Source organism: Zosterops lateralis (genome assembly GCF_965231275.1).
Source record: "Zosterops lateralis genome assembly, chromosome: 6".
In the NCBI taxonomy this organism is placed as follows: domain Eukaryota; kingdom Metazoa; phylum Chordata; class Aves; order Passeriformes; family Zosteropidae; genus Zosterops; species Zosterops lateralis.
In genome coordinates, this window is record NC_139761.1 from 57231507 (window position 1) to 57253995 (window position 22489).

Genomic DNA, 22489 nt, shown 5'->3' on the forward strand with positions numbered 1-22489 from the left:
TCTTTCAATCTAATATTAAGTATTGACAGCTCCTCTTTGAATACGTTTATCTAAGACTGCTCATTCCACAGGAAACTGTTTTCTTCCAAAGCTCTGTCAGAAGCTGTTCTGGATGTGGAGATGTGCAGGAGCAGCAGCCACCCAACTCCCTTACAGGCTGCCTTGTCCTTGGAGTTCCTTGCCTGCAAGACTGCTTGAGGCTGAGAAGACATGCGGGAAAAAAGTAGCCTCGGACAGCAGTGCCCAAAAATTGTTATTTCATGGCTGCTGAAGGACTTATGTGCCAGGCAGCTTTCATATATCTCCAGGCAGAAGAGTATTGATTTCACAGAAGCCACTTATTTCTGCAGATTTCTCCTTTTTTTTTTTTTTTTTTTTTTTTTTTTTTTTTTTTTTTTTATTCCCATGGAGAAAGGTCTGAGCATTAAGTAGTTACTGGGATGAAGTTGTTTTGCTTCTAGACTGATTTTAACAGTGTGGATAAGCAGGCACCTTTCATGCTATTAGTCATCTACACATGACAGGTTTCTTTAAATAAACTATGAAACTAATATATACTTACTAAGTTTTATATAATCTCATTTTCCAGTCTTACCTGTTAGTGGAACAGGTATCTCCTCCTTTCCAGCAGTGATTAGGATTTTTGCGTCTGCAAGTAATTTGTTCAAGTCTTTCTCCATGTTTGGGTTAAGCACCTGCAAAACAATTCATAGTTCATTCATTAGTTTGTTAATCATAAATAGTTACTGATTATTAGTAAAAGTCTATTAATTTATAAATTATAGACTACCTGAAATATAACTTAAATTTTATTAACTGAACAATGGGTTTGCCCTTCTATGAACCTGAACTGTAATATTTGGTCTAATAATAGGGATTTGGGCATTTTATTAGGAATTCCTATCTGCAAGCTCAGGACCTAATACTGTTCTGGTATATTCTTGTTGAAATTCACAGGGATCAATAATGGAGTTTACAACCACAGGCTTGTAGACAGGGTCTGTGTCCAACCCTCTGGCTGAAGAGATCAAGCATCTCTCAAGTATTGATTCAAGTCAGGCAAGAATAGTGATTGGAAAGACTTTAGGGGATATAAACATGGGAGAAGCCCATATGGTCTAGTGCCAGTGTTACAATGAAAAATGCAGATCAAACTGATACTAAACTGGGAAATTTGCAGTTGTCATCATCCAGCTGTTGGGGTAGCATTTCTTTTTTAAGTCAGATTTAGGACGTATTTGTAGTTGCAATAACAGGATGGTTTTGATCCCATTCAGCACATTTCAGAAGCAGCACTGGGAAATTCTCTGCTGGGGGTTTTTAGAGACTGGCAAAGTTGGAGTTGTTTGTTCTTTGATACTCAAAGCTCGTTAAGCCTCTTGATCTCGTTTAACTGACTGTAATGACGAGACAGATGAAGCCTGGTGAAAATAGAGATTTAAAGGAAAGCATTAAGGATAACAGTGTTACTGCTACATCAATAAAAGAATGTTTTCTCGTGTCGGAGTAGATGTTGATATGCAAAATAATTCCCTCAAGATTTTTGTTTCTTAATGTTTCAAGCTCTTGGGTTGCTGGGCAAACCTCTGCCCAGGAGACACCTGGGCAGCTGTTTCCACACCAGCCTGGAATACAAAACACCAAGAGGAGGGCAGGAGCACCTGAGCTGCCAGAGTCAGGCCCCATTTGAGGCATATTGCTGTTCTCCTGCTTGTGGGATTGGGATCATGGAGCTACAGGATCCTGAGCAGGTCAGGGTAGGCTTGCCCGCTCCATTCTGTGTTGCTGATTTACCTGCTGCTCCTTCCCTTCCTAATCCTTAAGTAAAGAATGCTTTTCCCTTGGCTACCTATTTTGAAGCTTGGAAAAAACTCATATTCATGCATGAAGGAGTGAAATGAATATATATGAAGTGGTAGAGTTGTCAGACCATAAAAGTAAGCGTGCTGTTGGCTGGCTGTATCTGTCAGTAAGTAGGGAGTGCAGACAGAAGTCAAGTGATTCAGACCACTGGGTTTTGCTGATCCCTGGCATGACCCATTCCTGTTTCCTCAGTGTGCCTGCCTTTCAGGAAAGGGGAATAAATCACTTCAGCATCAGAAATACCCTTAAAATATTACACTTGGAAGGGTTTGTTATGGCACTCAAAATTTCAGAGGCACAGAAAGGGTGTATTTGGCCAAAGAAAAGAGAAGCTTAAAGGTCCAGGTTGTCCAAAGCAAATTACTTTATGCCTGCAATGCAGGGCAGGGAGCCACTTTCTAATAGGAAAAAAGTGTCACCTAGAAAGTGGGCGTCCTAATTGTGTGCTAGAAATGCATAATACTGCTCTTGTTTAACCTGAGTCTTTTCATATCGACATAAATTTGTTTTGGTGTTTTTTTTTCCTTGCTGATGCAGAGCAAAGCTATAGCAATGAATATTTGTACATTAATTCCTGGAAAGATCAGGAACTCCTTTTAACCAGCCTCATCACTGTTTCACTGTCCATTCATTAAATATTATTATATTCAGCTTCATTAAAGATAGTCATTCCCCTCTGGCTGTTGGTACCATTTATAAAGCATCTGTGAAATTAAATTTTTTTGTACAATTTACCTATCTCTATAAAAGTCAGTCTGGATACTGTGCTTTTCCCCAGGTCATATATTTAAACTTTTTCTTATTTTGGGGCAGGTAAAAGACTGCTTCTAAGTCCTGTTTGTTTTGCACTGAATGTGCTTGCAGAACTCTTAGCAGTCGTGAAGCTAGCAAGGGTTTTAGTGTAAATTTGTCTTGATTTTTTAATATGAAAAGTCAGATAAGTTACACTTAGGCCTAGTACAGTTGTTTGGACTGCCATGTGTTATTGTAGAGGAGAGGCCAATATTCTTGGCTTCCACATTGTGTGGATGGGATAGGACAATAAATTCCAATAATTCTGTGAGTACTGTTACAGTTATATACAGGACAATGTTTCCTTGGTCTTATTTCCCCCTGAGTAAAACATTGGAAGATTTTCTTTAGAAAAATGTGCCTTTGTTATATTCTCCTTTCCCATAAAGCAGAAATCTGCAGCAATAATAATGTATTCATAAGCACAAGATAGTTTCTTAAAGCCAAGGCAATTGAAGTTTGAAGGGATGGAGAGGAAGGAAAAGAAAGCAACAGCTGGAGGTTTGTGGCACCAGTAGCTTTGAATCTCTTCTGTACTATCCAATGGATAGTAAAGAGGGTTTTTTTTAAATTTATCTTAAAGTGTATTTATTTTAAATGTGTTTTTCTCTGCAGACTTTGAAAGCTAGTGCCTTTCCTTCTTCCTTCACCTTGCTGTTACATGCAGGACTTCAGGCATCATTGGTTTTGGCATCTTTTCCAAATTAAACATTCCTGGGTAGAGGATATTGTGTGAAATAAAAATAAGATAAAAAGCTTCCAAACTGTGATGACACAAACCTGTGTCAAAATACAGAAGTCTATCCTGTTGTTCTGGCATGTAAGAAACTTGCCTTATTGGTATGGGAGGTAAAAGTCATCATTTATGGCTGTGCTTTTTCACATGGACGTGTTTAGAGAAGTGTCATGATCTAGTTGTCAGAGGTGCCAAAGCCATCCAGCTTCCATTGGCTCATGTAAGATTTATCAGTGCTTGAAACCAATTTTCAATTTGAGCTACTGCAGTGTTATTCTAATCTTTTAGCTTGCTGAGCTTCTGTGTAGAAGATTAAATACGCTGATGCTGGTGAAAAGGCATCGATTTCAGCATGGCTGACTCTTGAGTGTACTGTATTTATTTCCACATCCTCTGAGGGATAGGTATGAAAAACAGTCTATTTCAGCTGTAACAGATCTTTTTTATCAAAGGACCAAACACCAGGAATCTGACAGCAAAGCCAGAAGCTGCATTTTTCAGCACACATGCAAAGAGTATTCACACAGAAACTTGTTTCATGTGCAGACAAGTAGGTGCAGTAAACCAATTAGTGTATGTACACTAGATGTTTTTGCAAAATACCCTTTGCATGTTTGTATAACACTATGATCTGAAGCTCCACTTTTCCCTTCTTCCCCTTTATTTTAGTAGCTTAAGGAAAAAGGGTATTCTTCCACTATAAAATATTTATAAACTGCCAAACACAAGTTAGAATGCAAACTTATGGTGAATTCTACATGGTACAGCACAACTGCTCCTCGTGCTTTTTACAGTCTTTGTTTGTGAGCTGGGAAAATCCCCACAGATTTGGTGAATGGGGAATAGTCCTGTGTCTGACTTGACAGGCTTGGCAACCTCTTTGTTAGACTCCACAGAGACTCCTGGGTTGCTGCTGGGATGGCCCTGTACAGATTTATACACTGTACTGCAGTGCTAATCAGCAGATCGGGCAAGGCTTCCCAAGTGCTCACCATCCTGTTTTTTATAAATGTAGGAATCAAATTTGGGTTGGGTAAAGCACATGTGCACAGTGAGATCTCTCCAGCAGAGACACTGCTGCCTGCAGCTTGGAGCATCAGAGCATCTCTCCTTTCCTGCTCTGGGTGAGGGTGGCTCACTGTCAGGGAGAAAGCTGTGTGCTTTCTTAAGCCAGAGGAAAGTGTCCTGAGTGTCTGGATATTGTTCTGTGGTCTGCTGTGGATTTGCTAAGAGTGGCTACAGGACTGAGGAGGTACAGTCCTGTAAGTTCCTATCTCTGTGGAGTATGGTGCTTGTCCAGCAGTGTGCTAGGGTTGTTGAATTATTTCAGCCTCAGGTGTGTGAAAATCTTCATGGGGTGTTCACTCAGCTCTTAATGCTGCTCACATAGACCTGTATCAACTGATGAACTGATGGTTGTAACACAGGGCTCACTCCATGCCATTGCCCGCCACATGTCATCTCTGTTCTATTTAAGATTAATTTTTTCATTTGTCTAAGCCAGAAAGTAAGCAATGTGATATCTTAGAGATTTATGAAGTGTCATATGTACACCTGGCAGTTCTTAATGCCTAAGAACAGTAATAGTAAATAATAATTTTTAAATGCGAGTGTCTCTAGGTCACAGTTGCAGCCAGAGTAGAATGTAGGAACCAAAAAAAGGTTGCAAAAAACTTTTCATACATGATGATTTCTACAAGTTGTGAAATACTTTATGTTTATTATTTGCTGACAACATCTAGGGATTAAGTCAACGTGATTTTTTGCATTTAACTTGTAAAAGATTTGAAATTTTGATTGTTTTTTAGCCTATGCAGAAAAATTCAGGATGGTATAAACCATATTTTTTTGGGGAAAAAGGAATCATTAATTACAGCATTCACAAATATTAAATTACTTCCATGTAGGTATGTCACTAGACGGATATGAAAGAACTACACTCATGCTATCAGGTTGTGAGAGCAAAAAGAAGGACATTTATTTGGGATTTGAGTTTATATAGTTTTTGGAGTTTGATTAGCAATTGGGCAATGAGGTTGACACTTCTCTGACCCCACTGGTCAACCTAGAAGTCCGTCACAGAGAGGAATGCGAAAACAATCCACTTTGTTTATGTTACAGTCCGTGAGAAAACTCCAGTACAAAAATATAAACATCAGAAGGCTGAAAAGATCAGGGTGATGTAGGTATCCTTAATGAAAGTTAAGTTTTCTTTAGGTATCCTTTATCACATTTACATTGAAATTTGAGTCTTGGTGATGAGGGACCGTGCAAGGCATAATGGAGAATTATGAGAGGCGGAGGATCCAGTCTAACCAAGAACAAACTTTTCCTTGCTTCTAATTTCATGTAACATCCTCAAAAATGGGGAAACTGCAACACAGGGTGCTGTGATATAATATGAATGTCTTACTGAACGTGGCATTTTGTTGGCAGGTACCTGACAGACGGCGGGCTGGGGCTGTACACGCGGCGGCTGAACCGGCTGCCCGACGGCATGGCCACGGTGCGGGAGACGCTGCAGCGCAGCACTGCCCTGGGGCTCGGCGACGCCGACAGGTAGGGACCTAAACACCTGTTGTGCTTTGAAAGCAAAACAAGTGAGAGGCTCCAAGTCAGAGATACAATTTAATAAAAAGAAAGGTAAAAAGGTAAAAATAAAATAAATGCAATAACACAAAGGACCACTGACAGAGTCAGAATACAACCTGAGCAGGATGGTGGAAGCAGTCCAGGTGAGGTGGTCTTCCTGAAGCAGTGATCCTATAGAAAGGTCTGGTAGCTCTGGTCCTCTGGGAATCCAGTAGGTAAGGGCTGCTTGCACTGTCCCACATACCAGCTTATATCCAGGTGAGAATGCTTGGCTCCTCCCCCTGGGCAGAGCATCTTGCAATGGGATGATGAGTTGTGAAGTGGGTCCTTGATGGCCCATTAAACAGAGATAACTCCTGGAAGGAGTTACCTGTGACTCATGGGCAAGGCGTTAATTGGCCATTAGCAGAAGACACCCCAAAGGCAGGGGCTTGGGAACAGTAGAGCACTGCCCCACTTGTTTAACAGTTCATGAAAATGGTGATAGAATAAATACTTTGTGTACATCCTACACTGCAACCCAGGACAACACCCTTGGGAATCTGTTCTAGACCGGTGGAGGTGGTGAGAAAGGCACCTTGTTAGGCACAGGCACACCGCTGCCTCCAGTGATCAGCTCTTTTGGGAGGGCTGCCTAAGCAGCAAAGCCACAACTGCCACTTCGGGCAACGTGGGAGATAAAGAGGCAGGATGGGGTCTTCTGGTGTTCAGGAAACCTTCTTTGTTCCTCCAGGTCCAGGGGAAGAAGAACCAGGAGGCTCAGAAGAGCAGGGGTTATATAAGGAAGTCAGGGGGTGGGGTTACACAACTTGGCCAATAGGGATTAGGATGGAGAAAGGGACCAATCAACTAGGATAAAAACAACCAATATAGGATAACAAATTAACACAGTGCTGCAAAGCTCCATGGGGGTGCAACACTTTGGTCACCCCAATGGCGAAGGCAGTCTCTTACGGAGACTTCCCCAGTGGAGCAACCCCAACCACAGCAGTCTAAAGGCTGTAAACTCTCCATGGGAGAGGAATACCATCTGTGGATGGCTCAAGGGCCACCACAGCAATCCAGGCACTCAGTGCATGGATATGAATTTCTCTGGACTGTTTTAGGTTCTGTAGTCATGGAGGTGTTGGGAGAAGTGATGGTTTTATGTCTCCTAGAGTGCTTTGCTGGAATCTCCCCCATGCTTTTGTGGATGGGAGGCAACACAAGGAAGTGTTAAACTCTGTTGGGATTCTGGAAACTGATGATTTCAGACTTTCTGTGCTAGCAGGCACTGACCCTCAAGCAAGCACAACATTTGATCTGAGGCTGTGGAACAGGCTCCCAAAATTAAGTGACAGCACTGGGATTATGGGTGTGTAGTTTGAATAGTATTGTGTGATCTCACAGGGTGGAAAACTCAGAGTTTAAGGGTTTGGAATATAGTAATATATATAAAGCACAATGGGGGATTTAGGACATTGTCTGGGTCCTTCTTCATCTTGGTTTTGGGTGGTTTTTTGGGCAAAAAGGTCCACACTGTGGGCCTTAGGTGGTCAGTTATTGGGTTAGAAATATAAATAATACAGGTATCATCTTGTTATTGGGTAATTAGCACTTAGAAGACCTTGGAAAGAGTTAGAGACACCTCCATTTTCTACCTTGTTAGTTAGAGCTCACAACTTGTGAGGTTTTGCTATAGATAAGAATTGATAAACACTGAGTCTGAACATGAAACTGTGACTCCTGTGCATTCATCCCAGCTCTAACACAAAGAAAAGAAGATAAAAACCTGACAAAACTCCTGTTTTAGGAGTGTTTGAAGTAGAAAGGACTGAATTCTCTCCTTGTGTCCATTGATTCTCCGCCAATTCCAGTCATTCAATATGAACAGTCAAGGCCAAATGTCAAGAATTAGGGGACTGGAATTCCATAATTTGTGGGAGTGCAGTCACAAAGGAACCCAGTGAAATGATCTGTTAATGTTGATATAAATGGGTTAAATACTGTTGCTTTTAATGAGGTCAACACATAGCTGCTTCTTTCCCTTCCAAAGCCTGATCAGTGTTACTGTCCAGAGACTGATCAGTGTTACTGTTGATGCAGTAAGTGACCTCAATCACATTCAAACCAATTTTTTAACTACAAGTTTTTTCTCTTTTTGCCATCTAGAAATCATTCCCAGGACATAATGCACTTGACTGAGCTTGATATTATTGATACTTTCTTCTTAGTGATGCATGTATTACTAGTGATGGATAATCTAGCCTTGTTTTCTAAGCAAATTAAATCTAAATCTACCAAGATTTCTTTGGCATCCTCGTGATATTAGTAAAGAGCAGGATGTCAAATCTAAACAAAATAACTAAAACCTCTCAGAGAATCCCAGCTCAGTTTGAATTACAGGTCAACATATGCTTGCCAGTTGTAAAATATGCCTGGATTTTTCCAGGAGCTCATATCTCTTACTGAAATGTGCAGCCTGAAACCCAAGCAGCACTCCCTGCTGCTCCTGTGGGTGAGGGTGCTCCCACCTTGGGATGCAGCTGGAGAGGAATCAAGTGTCATCCTCTTCTGCTGCTGTGGCATTGCCACAGTAGCAAAAGTGTCTGTTTAAAATTCAGCATTTGTCTAAGATAAAGTATATTGTTTTTCAAGTAACAGCTTTCTCGAGAGCCAGTGATACATTCCTGTCATTGGTTCCTTCCCCCATCCAGTATTTTCTGTGTGTGCAACACTTTCTGTTTGCTGAGCCCCTTTCCTGAAGACACCACACATCAGGCACCAATTAGGAACATTTGGCAAGAGGGATTATTTGTGTGTTTCAATGTGTTCCACCTAGAATGGGGCTGTGACTCACTGAAATGCAATCCCTAGGTTGTCATTTATTTCAGCTTTGAAAATCATCCTTTCAGTTCACTTGGAGGGGGGCAGACTTTACACACAATAACAACTCTGCACGGCAGAAAAATCACCCTTGGTCCCAGAGCTGGCGATATTATGACGTGTTGCTTTGATTTAGCCTTTTCTATTTAGACTATAATACTTTGTGCAGGAGATGAGGGGTTTCTGACAGTAGGGCAGTGATTTAAAAATAGCTCCACTTTGCTGGCTGGGTGACCATGATATGCAGTTTAAACAAAAAAAAAAAATAATCTTTGAGTTTGAGGAGTTCTCCAGGGTGAAAATAGGCATAAGGAAAAGGTGTTGAATAAAATTATGCAGTAATTAATTGTTTTCTTCATTCTGTGAGGCACTGAGCAAGTGTGCTGGGTTGCTTTATTGGTACATGCAGAAAATGCATTAAGATTCTGTTTAACTTGTTCAAAGCAGATGTTAATTGAATGCATGGGAGAACAAGTGTGGAGGGCTGTGAACCTGTGAGCATGAGGTTAATCATTAAAAAGTTATCAGAGGAATTTTTGCAATATGCTAGCTTGTTTAGTTCCTTATGCTATTAGTTGTAGAGGTTTAGTTGGGAGGTTTTTACTCATTGGCTCTGGTAAGGTAAAGCACAGACCTTACAAGGTACATTTTCCCCTGCAGCAGGGAAATCCAAACAGGGGCACTGAATTTACAGCTTGATTCCAAGGTTAATGGAGTCATTGCACAACTCAGCTGAGCTTTACTTTTTGACTTCAAGATAATTTCAGTTTGCCTAAACCAAAGGCATTTTAAATTTTAAAAAAAAGACATTAAAATACCTTTCTATTTACTTTGTGATTGTTTTTCTTAATTTAGTTTGGGATTATTTTTTTTCAAGGCTGGAAATAAATATCCTATTGTTTTGTCTTTTCTATATACACGGACTTGGTGTGTGCCATCTGGTTATTTTAATTTGATTTCACATGTCAGACACAGCTGCTCAATCTGAGACAAAATCTGGCCCTTGCCTTCATATATATATATATATATATATATATATATGTATAACTTGCATTTGTAATATGTGTAGGTAAGTTAGATCTGAATAAATCTTTGTGTAGGTGCTTACCTGTGTAAGCTGTTATTTAGAGGAGATAATTCAGACCTGTGCTGATTTATCACATCCTTGTGACTGGGACAGGAGACTGGGAATGTGAGCTTGTCAAGAGTAACTTTAATCGCCATTAGGGAAGTATCTGTATGACTTTTTAAAAAGTCATCATTGATGAAGTGCTTAGAAAACGAGTGCTGAGCTTGATTAACTTCAATTGTTTCCCTTTCTCAGTTCTATTTGAGGTTGCATGAATCACCTGGCTTTGCATTAAAGGCATAGAAAGGTTTTCCCAGCTCCTGGCTGTAATGACTTGTCAGATTTGTGTTGTCTTGGTTCTTCCAGCAGCTACAGAATTGATGGACTGTAGGTAAAACAGTAAAAACAGTGCTGAGCTTGCTCTTCAGGAGTGTGTCTGTATCCTGATGACATCAGATGACTGCAGTACCAGTCTTGTCACAGGCTTGGTGGAAAACAAGTCCACACTCAGATTAACTCTCAGGCAGATTTGTGACTGAGGCTGCTTCCTGGCAGTCAGCATTTTAGAGGTATTTCCTGCTTTTGGAAAGATCTTTGAACAATCCCAGGGGAGACTGTGGAGCCTGGACAGGAGATGGACAGGAAAGAAGAATTGGAAGGGAAGCAGAAGCGGAGCAGAAAGCCAGAGGACATTCCATGCAGAGCTCACATACTTTGCAGTTAATAGGGACATCATTGATGCAGTACAAATGGTAAAAATGATGACTTTCAAAAAAAAAAAAAAAGCTGAAGAGTAGTATTTTGATGCTAATTTGCATTTCATAAAAACTGATTTATATGTCTCTTGGCTGAGGTAGTAGACAGTATTTCACATTTGTGGAATAAACCCCTTTGTCTGGAGTTTGTTTAAATTCACTAACTGCAATTTGATTTCTTGAATCCTGCTACAGTAATGAGATTACTGCAGAGATGGGCTAGTTCTTGGTGGTGGAGGGAGATTGTTGGATTGACTTCATAACCAGGGGAACTTGGATCACACTTCAGAAGGGCTGAAAAGCAAGCTGAAGCAAGTCATCAAGTTGGGGGAAGTATTGGACTGTTTTGAAAAGTGGGGAGAGAAGATGTTACTGCTTTTGGGAGGAGGAGGCAGATTCCGCTGAAAACAGAATTGCAGTCTGGAAATTACAGTCTGAATTACAGAAAATGGTGCTGGTGGGTATTGCTTAAGAAGCTGCACCAAATTTCCTTTAAGGTGCCCCTTTTTTTCTGTCAGGTGCTGATCTATTGTACACAATGAAAAATTTTATAATACAAGGAAAAGAAAAGGCATTTTTGTTAAGATATCCTTTATGTAGTTTTTTGGTAGGATAAGAGAGTTTAAAGTTCTGAGTGTGATTTCAGTTTTTCTTCTTAATTGAGACAGTGAAGCTGAAGTGAAATGAAGGTGTAGCAGAACAACTCCATCCCTCCCCATCTCATTATTGCTGGAGTTTTACTGCTCTATAGCAGTGGTAGCACAATACAGAAGAAAAGGGGCAAAACAAAGAAAAATGGTTCTGGAATAACTATCTATCGACACATAGACTGGATAACTCTCATCTTAAATTGTTAAAACATGACTGGGTTATATCTCAAACTTCAGGTGGACCAAATTGCTGTAATAATATGTAGCAATAGATATTCCTGCCTGGTAATGGCAGTGGAATTCCCATCATCTCCTTCCCCCACAGCATCTCCTTGCCCTGCAGTGCTCCCTCAGGAGTGTTGACATAAGTGTTTGTGGAGTTTCACTGTGCAGGGACTTGCAGGGAGAATTCCTCTGGTGTTTTGTGTGAATGAGTTTGCAGGGGGAGGATGTCTCTTCTGTCAGTTGAAGGAGTAACTGCAGCCATTGAAATCATCTGCAGACCTCAGGAGGTCTCAGCTGAGGAAGCTGCTGCTGCCACACTATTTCCACTCTACCTGGAAGATTACATGCCATCACTTCACAGTTCCTTCACTTCCAGAGCATCCTGGCAGATGCATTTGCATTAAGTTGCTATGATTAAGATAACTTATAAGCTCCACTTTTCCCATTTCTTTTCCTTGCTGGGACAGTGGAATGCTCCTGTATACTAAAGAAGCACAATTTTTGGAACATAACTTAAACTCTCTAAAATTCTTTATTTTAGGAGAATATGGATAAAAAGTGGGTTTGAGCATTCATCTGTCTATGCTGTGAGTCACTGCAATTTGTGTGCATATGCCCATCTAGAGTTGCTTAACAGCAAAGTCACAGGGCTGGTGAAATGATTCATGCCTAACAGGTCATCTGCCCTGCTTGACCATCTGTTTGGATTTTATCACTAAATTAGAAAAAAGTGCTACTGCTTCTAAATATGCAGCTTGTACCTGTAGATATCCATCTCTCTGTCTTTGAAAGGTCCCACATTTATCTTGAAAACTGACTCTGAGAAGCAGAGGAAATTCACATTGCAAAGATTCTTTGAAGTTTATGGCCCTGGGATCTGCTGATTAGAATCACAATACCATATACTTTTATTTTCCAAGGAATCTTTCCACAAGCTGCAGTCCAAAGTGGTTTTAGATTACATGAAGTTAATTGCAAAGTTAAGCAACAAATAGTAGTTCAAAACAAAGGTATGGTGGCTATACCTGGGGGCTGAAATGAGCATTACCAAAAGGAAGAAAAGAACACTCCACATACAAACATGACAAGGTTAGTCAAGGAAAACAATGTCTTTTGACAGATCTGTTTCACTGGTCTAAAAGATGACAAAGTTCTTGTAAAGTTCTCTTCAGGCCTAGAAGCAAAAATTTTAATTTTGTGTGAATTTGTTCAGTAGACACAGTAATATTGGTTTTCCTTTTTATTTTCTTTTTTCTTTTTTTTTTCTTTTTACACTTTTTTTGGGAAGGTGTACATGTGGTACACTGGAGGAAGTATTCTAGGCGGTATACTTCTGTAGGATTTGGTAATGTTAATTCTGTTTAGAGAGGCATAATGGAATGGAGATAGCTTTGAAACTTTTGTTTGTTTCTTGGGCTTGGTCTAATTTTACTCATTGCATGATGGCAGCTAAGAGTGTGATTCCAACAAGCAACTTAGTGAGGTTGGAAGGCTAGAGAGAGTTTTGAGGAGGGGATGACTTAAGGAAAGAGATCATTTTTTCAGCTGAGATTGTGCTTGTGTCAAAAATTCTTTCCAGGCTCCAATATACCATGGTGTGTAACAGTAGCAGATGTATGATTGACCTGTGAGGGCTGGTTTTTGAAGCAGTTTTATGCTTCAGAAGTCAGTTAGTTAACTGACTTTTTGTAAAATTAGAATTAGTTTTCCTTGGGGACAATTCCTTCTCTGTGTATTCATGGCCACAAATAAAAGAGCAGATTTTACTGCATTAAGGACCTGTGTGCATTCAAGAAGCCGAGAATTATCCTATTCTCTTACTCAGCTATTCAGATGTTCTCTAATACCTGGTTTAGTACCTCCACAGGTTGTCCAGGCAGCTGAGAGCAGTTCTTTGCCTTTTTCAAGAACTTCTTCATATGAGAAGGTGCAGTTCTACCACTCAGTGATAAAACCAACCAAATAGAGCAGCCTACAGCTGCAAGCTCTTCCTTCCAAAATCAGTTGATTGGGCAATCTTCACATGCTTGGTTATCACTCTAGTTCTAATCCTCTTCAGAACTGCCTGTTTTGATTAGATGTAAACATATGTAAGAGATATGCTGGGTCTAGGCTTGAGGAGCTGCATTTCTTGTTGAAACCTTTCCCCTGGTGTCATGCCCTTTGCTTTTGTAGCTATGATTCTCATTCTGCATTCCTTTATATTTTAGGGTGTATTTACATCCCTCCTGCAGCATCTCAGTGAAATGTTTAGGCCAGGACCTGCTGTTCACTACAAAGCTAAAGGGAGGTGGGAGGTGCCCTCAAGGGAGCAACTCATCCTGACTAAGCCAGGACTTTCTTCTTGCCCCTGCAAACAGTTTGTGCTTCCCTGGAAGGCTGCACTGGGCATGTGGACAGGTGAAGGGACCTTGCCTTTTCCAGAATTGTGGGTGCTGATTCTCTAAAAACAGGGAAAATTGCCTGATTAAGCAGCTGAATAATTTGCATCTAGGGATGCCAAAATCACGATCCCACACCACTGGAACTAGATTTTCCTGACGAGATGCTTCCTTTCATACACCCCCACTCAAAGTGTCTCAAGTATAAAGTTGATCTTGGTGCTGATTTGGAGGCTCTTCTGAAACCCTCTGTTTCTGGTTCCACTGCCAGAGATTAGCCCTGTCTTTTCTGTTGTATGAAGTGGCTTTCAAAACACTTTAGACATGTGGGAAATTAAGCTTGTATTCCGAGGGTAAACAAGATTGTAGATACAAAGACCATTTTGAACTGTATCAGGGTCTTTGTGCTTTGCATGACAAACCGAAGAATGTGAAATGCTTGCTGACACAGAGCAGACTTTGTTGTTTGCTTTCCATGTCGAATGGCAAGAGAGTCAACACAGTCTCACTACTGACCTACACCAGTAACCTCTGAGTTTGGGATTTGGAGATTGAATAGATAAAACTAATAGCAGACAGCTGTCAGGCTCCCAAAGCAGAATCCCAGTTTGGGGCTGTTTGAAGAGCGTGGAGGCTCTTTGTGGCTGTAAAGCAAATTTCTAGACTGGTGATTTTTTTTTCATATATTGTGTTTATTACTAAATACCTCATTACTGAAAAACCTGAATGTTCTTCTTTTGATATTTGTTTGTCTGTCTTTGTTGTCCATAATTGTAAATTTCAATATTTATTTGGTTTTCCTCCTGTTATATGGCTGTGTACTCTCTTGTGATTACAACAATAGTCTATTAGTATTTGCTTCCATGGTAATAGAAATATTAATGTTATAGCCAGGATCTAAGCTTTCTTTTTAGCAGGTGAATGTTTCCTGTAATGGTATTGTTTGGAACATTATATCAGAATTTTGAGTCCAAATGTAAGATGCGTGTGTTTTCCTGTATTGCATGCTCTTCTGAGCTGTACTGGAGTTTCCTTCCTTTCTTCCTCCCTCCCTTTCTTCCTCCTTCTCTCTCTTTCTCCATCTGTCATTTATTCCCAGTTTTGTCCCCTAGAGTGAGGAGATTTCAAACACTGCAGGTGGGGTGGAAGGTCTCCACCGAGACCCCTCCAAGTAATTCACAATGTCTGGATGCTTTGATCTATTGCATATCCATGAGAATGAGACTCCTAAATTGGACAGTTAACTAAAATGTCTGAAGGTGGATGTTGCTATTACCCTGGTATATCCAATAAATACCCGCATCTGCAGGATAGCAGAAGAAGCTCTAAGGTATCCACAACTTTGAGCTCATATTTAAAATTCCCTGTATTTCACAGTTAGCTCCTTCAGATATCCTGAACGGCAGCTCCTGTGTTTTTAGAAGGTGATGAAATAAGCAGGAGATGCTTTTGGGCTGATTGATACCAAAGAAAGTGAAAGCATCCCTGGCACTTGTGGAAGCAGAGGATGTCTTCAGATAAAATGAAGGTTCCTTCCCTGTTTCCATGGCACTTCACAAAGAGGTGCACTCTTTTCCCCTTCTGCCACAGGCCTTATGTGTCACCTAGAACTGAGTTTTCAAAAAGCAGGGAATGTCTCATTTCCCATGTATGTCCACAGACAGAAGTGCAGAGGACAGAGTGTTATGGCCCATGTGGAATAAATTTCTGTGCCCAGTGGAAGGAAATTCCCCCTCCTTAGGGCAGCTGTGCTGCATTTTACCTGTTGGGGAGTGGAGTGGCAGGGACAAAAGACTAGAACTAAATATTTGCTGCCCCAGGATTCTTGGAGCTGCTGCTTATGTCACGTCCTTCCTTGGTGTCATGGTAACTTCCTTGGTGTCCAACTAGATATTCCATATTGGGAGTCCATTCTTATCTGCAGATCCTATCCTGCTCTTCTCAATTCCTCACGACATAGGGATTTTTCAGCAGTGTGATAAGGTGACTTTGTGACCTTTTTATGACAGCTAATAAGATTCACAGTGACATTGAGACTGCACAGCACAAGCTCCTGATCTTTCTGCATTGAGCTCCAACATCCTGAGGCTTAAACTGATACAAGAACTTTGCTCCTGATCTTTCTGCATTGAGCTCCAACATCCTGAGGCTTAAACTGCTCAGTGTTACACAGCTCGATGGGGCTTAGAAACACTCTGCTATTGTATAAACAGGCATTAAGACATGATGTTCTTATGTTGCTTAAGTATATGCAGCTAAATATACATTTGGCCAGGATAAACAGTTGCACGCTCCACAGTGGAAACACTTGGAGCGACATTGTGCTGCTACAACAGTATTATGAGAACGTGTGTAATTTGTTTTTATTAGTCAAAGGGGTTTTTTTAATATATATTCTTACTAAAAATAAAAGATCTAATTTTATTATAACGGATTGCTGCAGTTTGAGGCTAATGAGTTGGACGTAAGTGGCATTGAAACGTGTGAAACCTGCATGAGCACAGGGAGCCTCAGTCACCACTCCTTTGCTAGAGGCTCTGTTTATGTGTGTCCAGCTATGGATGGTCAATAAGTAGCCAGGGGATAAATGCTAAACATGGGAAGTCTGATTAGTGCCTGAGCAAAGTCCAAGAGCTGAGGTCAGCTCTTTTTAACTATATGTTATTTTTTGTTGTTCCTTAACTTACAAAGGCTCAGCTCAGCAGCTACTGTGGAGTTACCATGTGCTCTCATCAGCCCTAAGTAATATTTTAATCTTTCTAATCTAATTTTAACTTTAAAGTTTATCTTTTCTGATTATGTTGTTAGTTTAAGTTAATTTTCATATATATCAACTAATTCATTCATTTTGGTTTGGGGGAAATGAGCAAACCACCTTGAGTGTTCAAAAAGGTTTCATTCCCTCTTTTATGTTCATTGTCAAGGTTGATTTATTCTTGTTATGAAACTTGCAGCTAGAAATACTCTTCGTAACATGACTTAATGCCTTAAACATTTCTTTGAAACCATTCATGTTATTTGATCCCATCTGATATACACACATGCATAGTTTCATGTTTCATTTGCATTTTCATGCAAAGACTTAATTTTTGTTTTCTGGGTGGGTGGAACGTAATATTGCATTTGCAGAACTGGTACTGTTTTGGATCATCCAGAAGGGATGAGCAGAATATTATCAGGAAATGGCTGGAGATGTATTTATTTATAGGTGACTGTGTATTTATAGGCAGCTGTGTATTTCTATGGAAAAAGATGAGAAGGAAGAATCACCAACATGAGCCTACGGCAAAGAAGTATGAGTATACTGTGCCAGGTCAAGTTCACAGAGGTTACATTCACCCAGGAAAGCCTTATATTCCACCTAACCTGTGCTTTGGGACTGTGTGTATCCTTTGTCTACTCCTAGGGAGAGAATTTATTCATTTGTGCTTTGAGAGCATTTCTGAAGCAAAGGATTCATGAAAGAGTTCAGGTGGTGGAAAGAAATCTGCATTTATACATTTCTAATGCCTTGAATGTGCATGCAAAGGAAAGACAGAAATTTTCTGAAATCAAAAGACTGATTTCAAACTGAAGTCAGGCTGTGAGTTTCATGCTCCTATTTCTGTTGAAATTGTTTGTTGGCTTCTAACTATAACCACTGAGTTGTTTCTTTGTTAGTAGAGGTTAAAAGCCAAAATACCATATGGCAACAAGAAGTTGCTTGTTATTCCTTTTGGTCTAAGTATGCTGGTGGTTTGACCTCCAACACCAGCACCCAGAGGGCAGAATCAGAGGTGTCTTTCTGTGCTGTGACTTAGAGTTTTGGTCCCTTTCTGCAGTAACTTCCGACCAGTTCTTGATTTTAGTGGCGTTCTCATTTCTCACAGCATATTTATATGGGCTGACTTTACATCAGCTGTAATGAGCTAAACATGTGACTGATAAAATAATCACTCTTTTTTGTGAGTCATACCATATGTTCCCCTCACTCCACCACCACAATTCTGGTCCTTCTTTTCTGGGAGTTATTTTACCTTTCCTGCATCATCCCCTCTGTGCCACCAGTTTGCTTTCCCTTGCAGCCATCCATCTCTTTACAAGCAATGCCTTGTGCTGTTGGGTGGGCTTTCATCACATCTACCTGTGTCCTCAGCAAAGTACTGCAGCTGCAACTGTTTGTAATTGGGCAAATTACTGCAACTTTGCCCACAAAATGTGTTTGAATCTTAAAGTCACTCCCCATTTTGGGTACATTCTTCTCCTCTTTATTGACATCAGGCTCTGGTTTCACCTCCAGATTTTAACACCCTTAAAATGAGGGGGTTGCAATATGTGGTGATGTGGTTGGATTTATTATGGCAATGTGTATGTTATCAAATCATTTAGGAACAAGGGATTATTTTAGAAATTAAAAAATGAGAGCCAAAGGTAACTTAAAACTTGGCTAAACAAGTCTGGGTGAGATCATGGGAGGAGAATGAAACTTTCTTTGGACATTTTCAGGAATAGTAGTGAACTGTAGCTATAACTTTAGTAGAATGGATTCAAGGCAGACAAGAAAAACAGGTTAATTAGAAGAAAAACCTCTGTGGACTTACTATCTTATAAACTCATCTCTAAGAAGTCTGTTCTTTGTGTCTTTAAAAATCTATTTGAACCAAAGCACAATCACACATTAGAGGGAAAGTAGTGGGAATAACCAAGAAGGGGTTTTCCAGATGAATCTTTGTTTATTTCTTTATTAATCTTGAAGGCAAGGACTTTCTTCAGTTTGTTAGGTGTGCCTGTTAAAATGCTAAGTATGAGTGTGTGCATTAATCTAACTAGTAATCTGGTTTTTTAATTGGGGAGAGGGAGGACAGGATACACCTACTGACTTTTGTCCTTTCATCCTGTCTTCCCTTGTGTGGTTCAGTTCATTGAAGTCTCTAAACAAATATATCCAGTGACCACTCCTTAATTCTAGAGGAATTCACTGAAACAGAGCTGTGTTTATCAGTCCTAGTTTGAGTCTCTGATAGCAAAGTGAGGCACCATTTCACAGCTCAGCCTTAACTAGATGGCCACACTCTGCCAGTGTTGAAATAGGACAGAGAAACAAGAAGCTGGTTTAGAATCATTTCATTATTGCACATGGATAAAACAGAAAATAAGGGTTTGGGTTTTGTTCTTGGTTTGTTTTTTTTTTTTTTTCCTTAGAGTCGTGATTAAGGTCATAATGTACAAAGTTTAGCTGAGGTCGCTGCTGTGCCTGAGTGGAGCAAGGATCTCTGTTTTGGCTTCCTGTGTTGGGGTTGTTTCTGTAAGAATATTTCTCCCTGTCTCTCCTGCCAAATTATTTGCTGGAAATAATATCAACATCAGATACTGAAAGGTGTTGATTGGACTCTTGACTATTGTGGAGCTATCAGGACAGGAAATGGGATGGAAAGAATTCAGGTTGAAGTCCTTGAACTCCCTCATCTCCCCCAGCTGATTTAACTATGAAAATTAACAAGGGGTCCAAGGGAGTTGCCTCAGTGTTGTGAAGTCACATTTTTTCATAAACCAACAGGATATTTAATAAAAAAATTCCAGATTTCTCTAAAGCAGAGATGTTTGCTACAGCAGTAGCGCAGTTGGGGAGTTTTAGCTAAAAGTTTGCCAAATAGAGGTAATGTGACAGTGCCCTAAAGCCTGTTCTTAACAAAATAAATTTCTGACAGGATTCAAGTCACTTCTGGACATTTCTGATCAGTGCTCTGTTGCTTTTGTGCCACCACTGTGGTGTAAAGGTGTTTCTGATCGTGACAGACTGAAAGAGTTCTGGTTGTTCATCCTGGAGAAGGCTCCAGAGACAGAGACAACTGAGAGTCCCTTCAGTGCCTAAAGACAGGAGAGGGACTTTGAACAAGGGCCTGGAGTGACAGGATGAGGGGGAATGGCTTCATGCTGACAGGGTGTGTTTAGAAGGGATATTTGTAGAAATTCTTTGCTGTGAGGGTTGTGAGGCTCTGGCACAGGCTGTGAATGTTTCATCCCTTGGAGTGTTCAAGGCTGGGCTGGATGGAGCCCTAAGCAACCTGGTCTACTGGAAGGTGGCCCTGCCAGTGGCAGTGGGGTTGGAATGGGATGATCTTTGAAGTCCCTTTGAACACAGAAAGTTGTAGGATTCTCTGTTCGTTTCCTGAGTCACAGTCATTTATCATTGTAGAGCAATGATCAATTCACCACCTCCAGTAGACCCAACATTCAGCTCCAGGCTTTCTGTCTAAATTTGTTTTCACCTTCCTTTTCTTTTTTCCAGTTACTCTTCAATGCATTCTTGGCTTTCCCTTCATATCTCCTCTCTGTTCTCCAGGGCTTTCCAGAACCAAATAAATATTTTGTATTGCAGGACAGGGTTTCTCAGGGAAGATCAAATACAACTCAATAGTAAAATCATGTCTCATTTTCTAACGATTCTGCGGAATCGTTGTCCTGTTTTTTAACCAAAACCAAAGTCCATCCTTAGGGTGAGCGTGCAGCTTGGAAAATTTCAAGCCAAACATCTCAGTTTTGGCAAAGTGATAAATAATTGAACACATTCCCCCTTGCTAATTAGTTCATTAGTGTAACACGGCCATCTCTGGAGCAGTGGGTGTAGCCCCTGAGAGGACAAACCCAGCAGGGACGGGGAAGGGTTTGCTGGGTGAGGAGAAGTTTTGCAAGTTTTTTGCTTTCACAGAAATGCCAAGTTATAAATGTATATTATAAAATTGGCTTTTCGCAAGATGTGTACTATGTGATTAATAATGTTGTGGCAAGAATATAATATAAAAGGGGTTTTTTTCTGCTATTAGTAAGGAAAATTAGGCATAGTGATAGTAGTTGATATAAATAAAACTGTCTGTTTAGTCGGAATAACATCCAGTGAACATGTAAAGGAGACTCTGTTACTAATATACCAACTATAAACATCTACCATCTAAAGAAAGTATGCACCAAGGCCCAAGCTGGAGGTGATAATGAAGACACAGCCACGAAACTCACATGCTCTAAAAAGGCAGACCCAAAGAAGGACCATGCAAAACAGTTCCTAGAATATGGAAACTAGTTTATAGAAGAATATGAATATTCACGAACTGATGCAATAAAAAGGGTATTTAACGAATGTCTCTGATATAGCAGAGTGTGGACTTGGCTGAATGGCCAGGAAAGGTTGAGGAGTCCTGCAGAGACCCTGGGATTTGTGTGGGATAGGGAAGCAATGCTGGCAGCAGTGATCCAGAGCTCTCAACAGGCACGGCTGATGGACTGATGAACAGTCATGGAAATGATGAACAAGCCAGCCTTGCTCACCTGCTGAAAAGCAGCGAAATTGTGGGGGCTTTTTTTCTGTTCCATTCCACGTCTGGAACGATTAAAAGGTTAAATTCTTCTGCAGTAGGGATAGGCAGTGATACGGGGAAAGGTTTATGACTTTTGCACAGTTGAGCTTTTGTTTTCTCACACTTTATTCCTTAAAAAAAAAAAAAAAAAAAAAAAAAAAAAATAAAGCTAGAGAAACTAGAGAAAGAAGGCTAGCTGCTGCTTTAAGCTCGTTATCGGTTAGGAATTAGAGAGATAATGCGGGTGAAGGGATGGTTGGGGCAGGCTGCGGTTCGGCCGCTGGGGCAGGAGAGGCTCCGCACAGCTTTGAACTGCATCGGATGCTCCGGGGCAATTAAACACACAATTAAACACGCAAGACTTCCACCCTTAGAGAAAGGCACAGAAGGGAGTCTCCCTGTTTTCCGAGAGAAGAATGTGTAAACGAAGAAAGAGAAGATGGTGCCGTTCCGGCGGGAGGATGTCAGACCCCAGCAGGACGCCTGCTCGAGTTGCATCTCAATAAATAATAAGCGCTTGTTATGGTAATAGTCGCTATTTCCAATGGCGTGATTTGCATACAGATCGTATGCGTGTTAATTAGGCGGTGCACATAGGCAGCAATGCACATCTTCAGCATTTTCATGTGTAAAATGATGCAGCACGGAAATGAATATTGTAAAGTTTTCACGTGCAAATTAATAGCTGATAGAAAGAATAAAGAGCCAGACAGCCCCGAGATAACCAGGGATACCAGGGGCAATTGTGGAAGAAACCCGGGATTAGTGTCACTTCTGGCTCTGACAACATCTGTCCTTGCAGCTGATTGTAAAGAAAATAAAACGAAACAAAAGGTTGCACGATAATGCCATGGGACATGATAATAATTAACCCCTTGTTGGTTAATTACTAGGTGCATGGCTGTGAACATTGCTGTACCTTTTACTAGAACACAGAATTTAATCGTTTTATTCCGACTTGGGGTGGGGGAGACAAACAGGTGGGACCTGGCTCTTTGGAGAGGTGGGATAATGTGGGCAGAGTTACTCCCTGGTAAAAAATGCTTATATGGTTATATGGCTTTCCAAACTAAATATTTAACATAGTTCACAAGACGGAAATATTTACCTGTTAGGGAATGGTGAGAATATACTACAAAAGTTCATTACCCGGTTAATTTTTCAGGTGTCAGGCATCAGCCAATCTGGGCATTACAAGTCGTTTGGAATTAGTAGCTCAGTTTCAAAAGA

General features: G+C 40.6%; 1 protein-coding gene across 1 annotated transcript in view; it reads left to right on the plus strand.

Annotated features, from left to right (window-relative positions):
* Positions 1–22489, plus strand: part of NAV2 (neuron navigator 2) — a 388814-nt gene that overhangs the window by 291940 nt on the left and 74385 nt on the right. The window contains exon 11 of the mRNA XM_083863374.1: positions 5828–5950. Coding sequence (XP_083719500.1) covers positions 5828–5950 — 123 coding nt within the window. The remainder of the gene's footprint in view (positions 1–5827; positions 5951–22489) is intronic.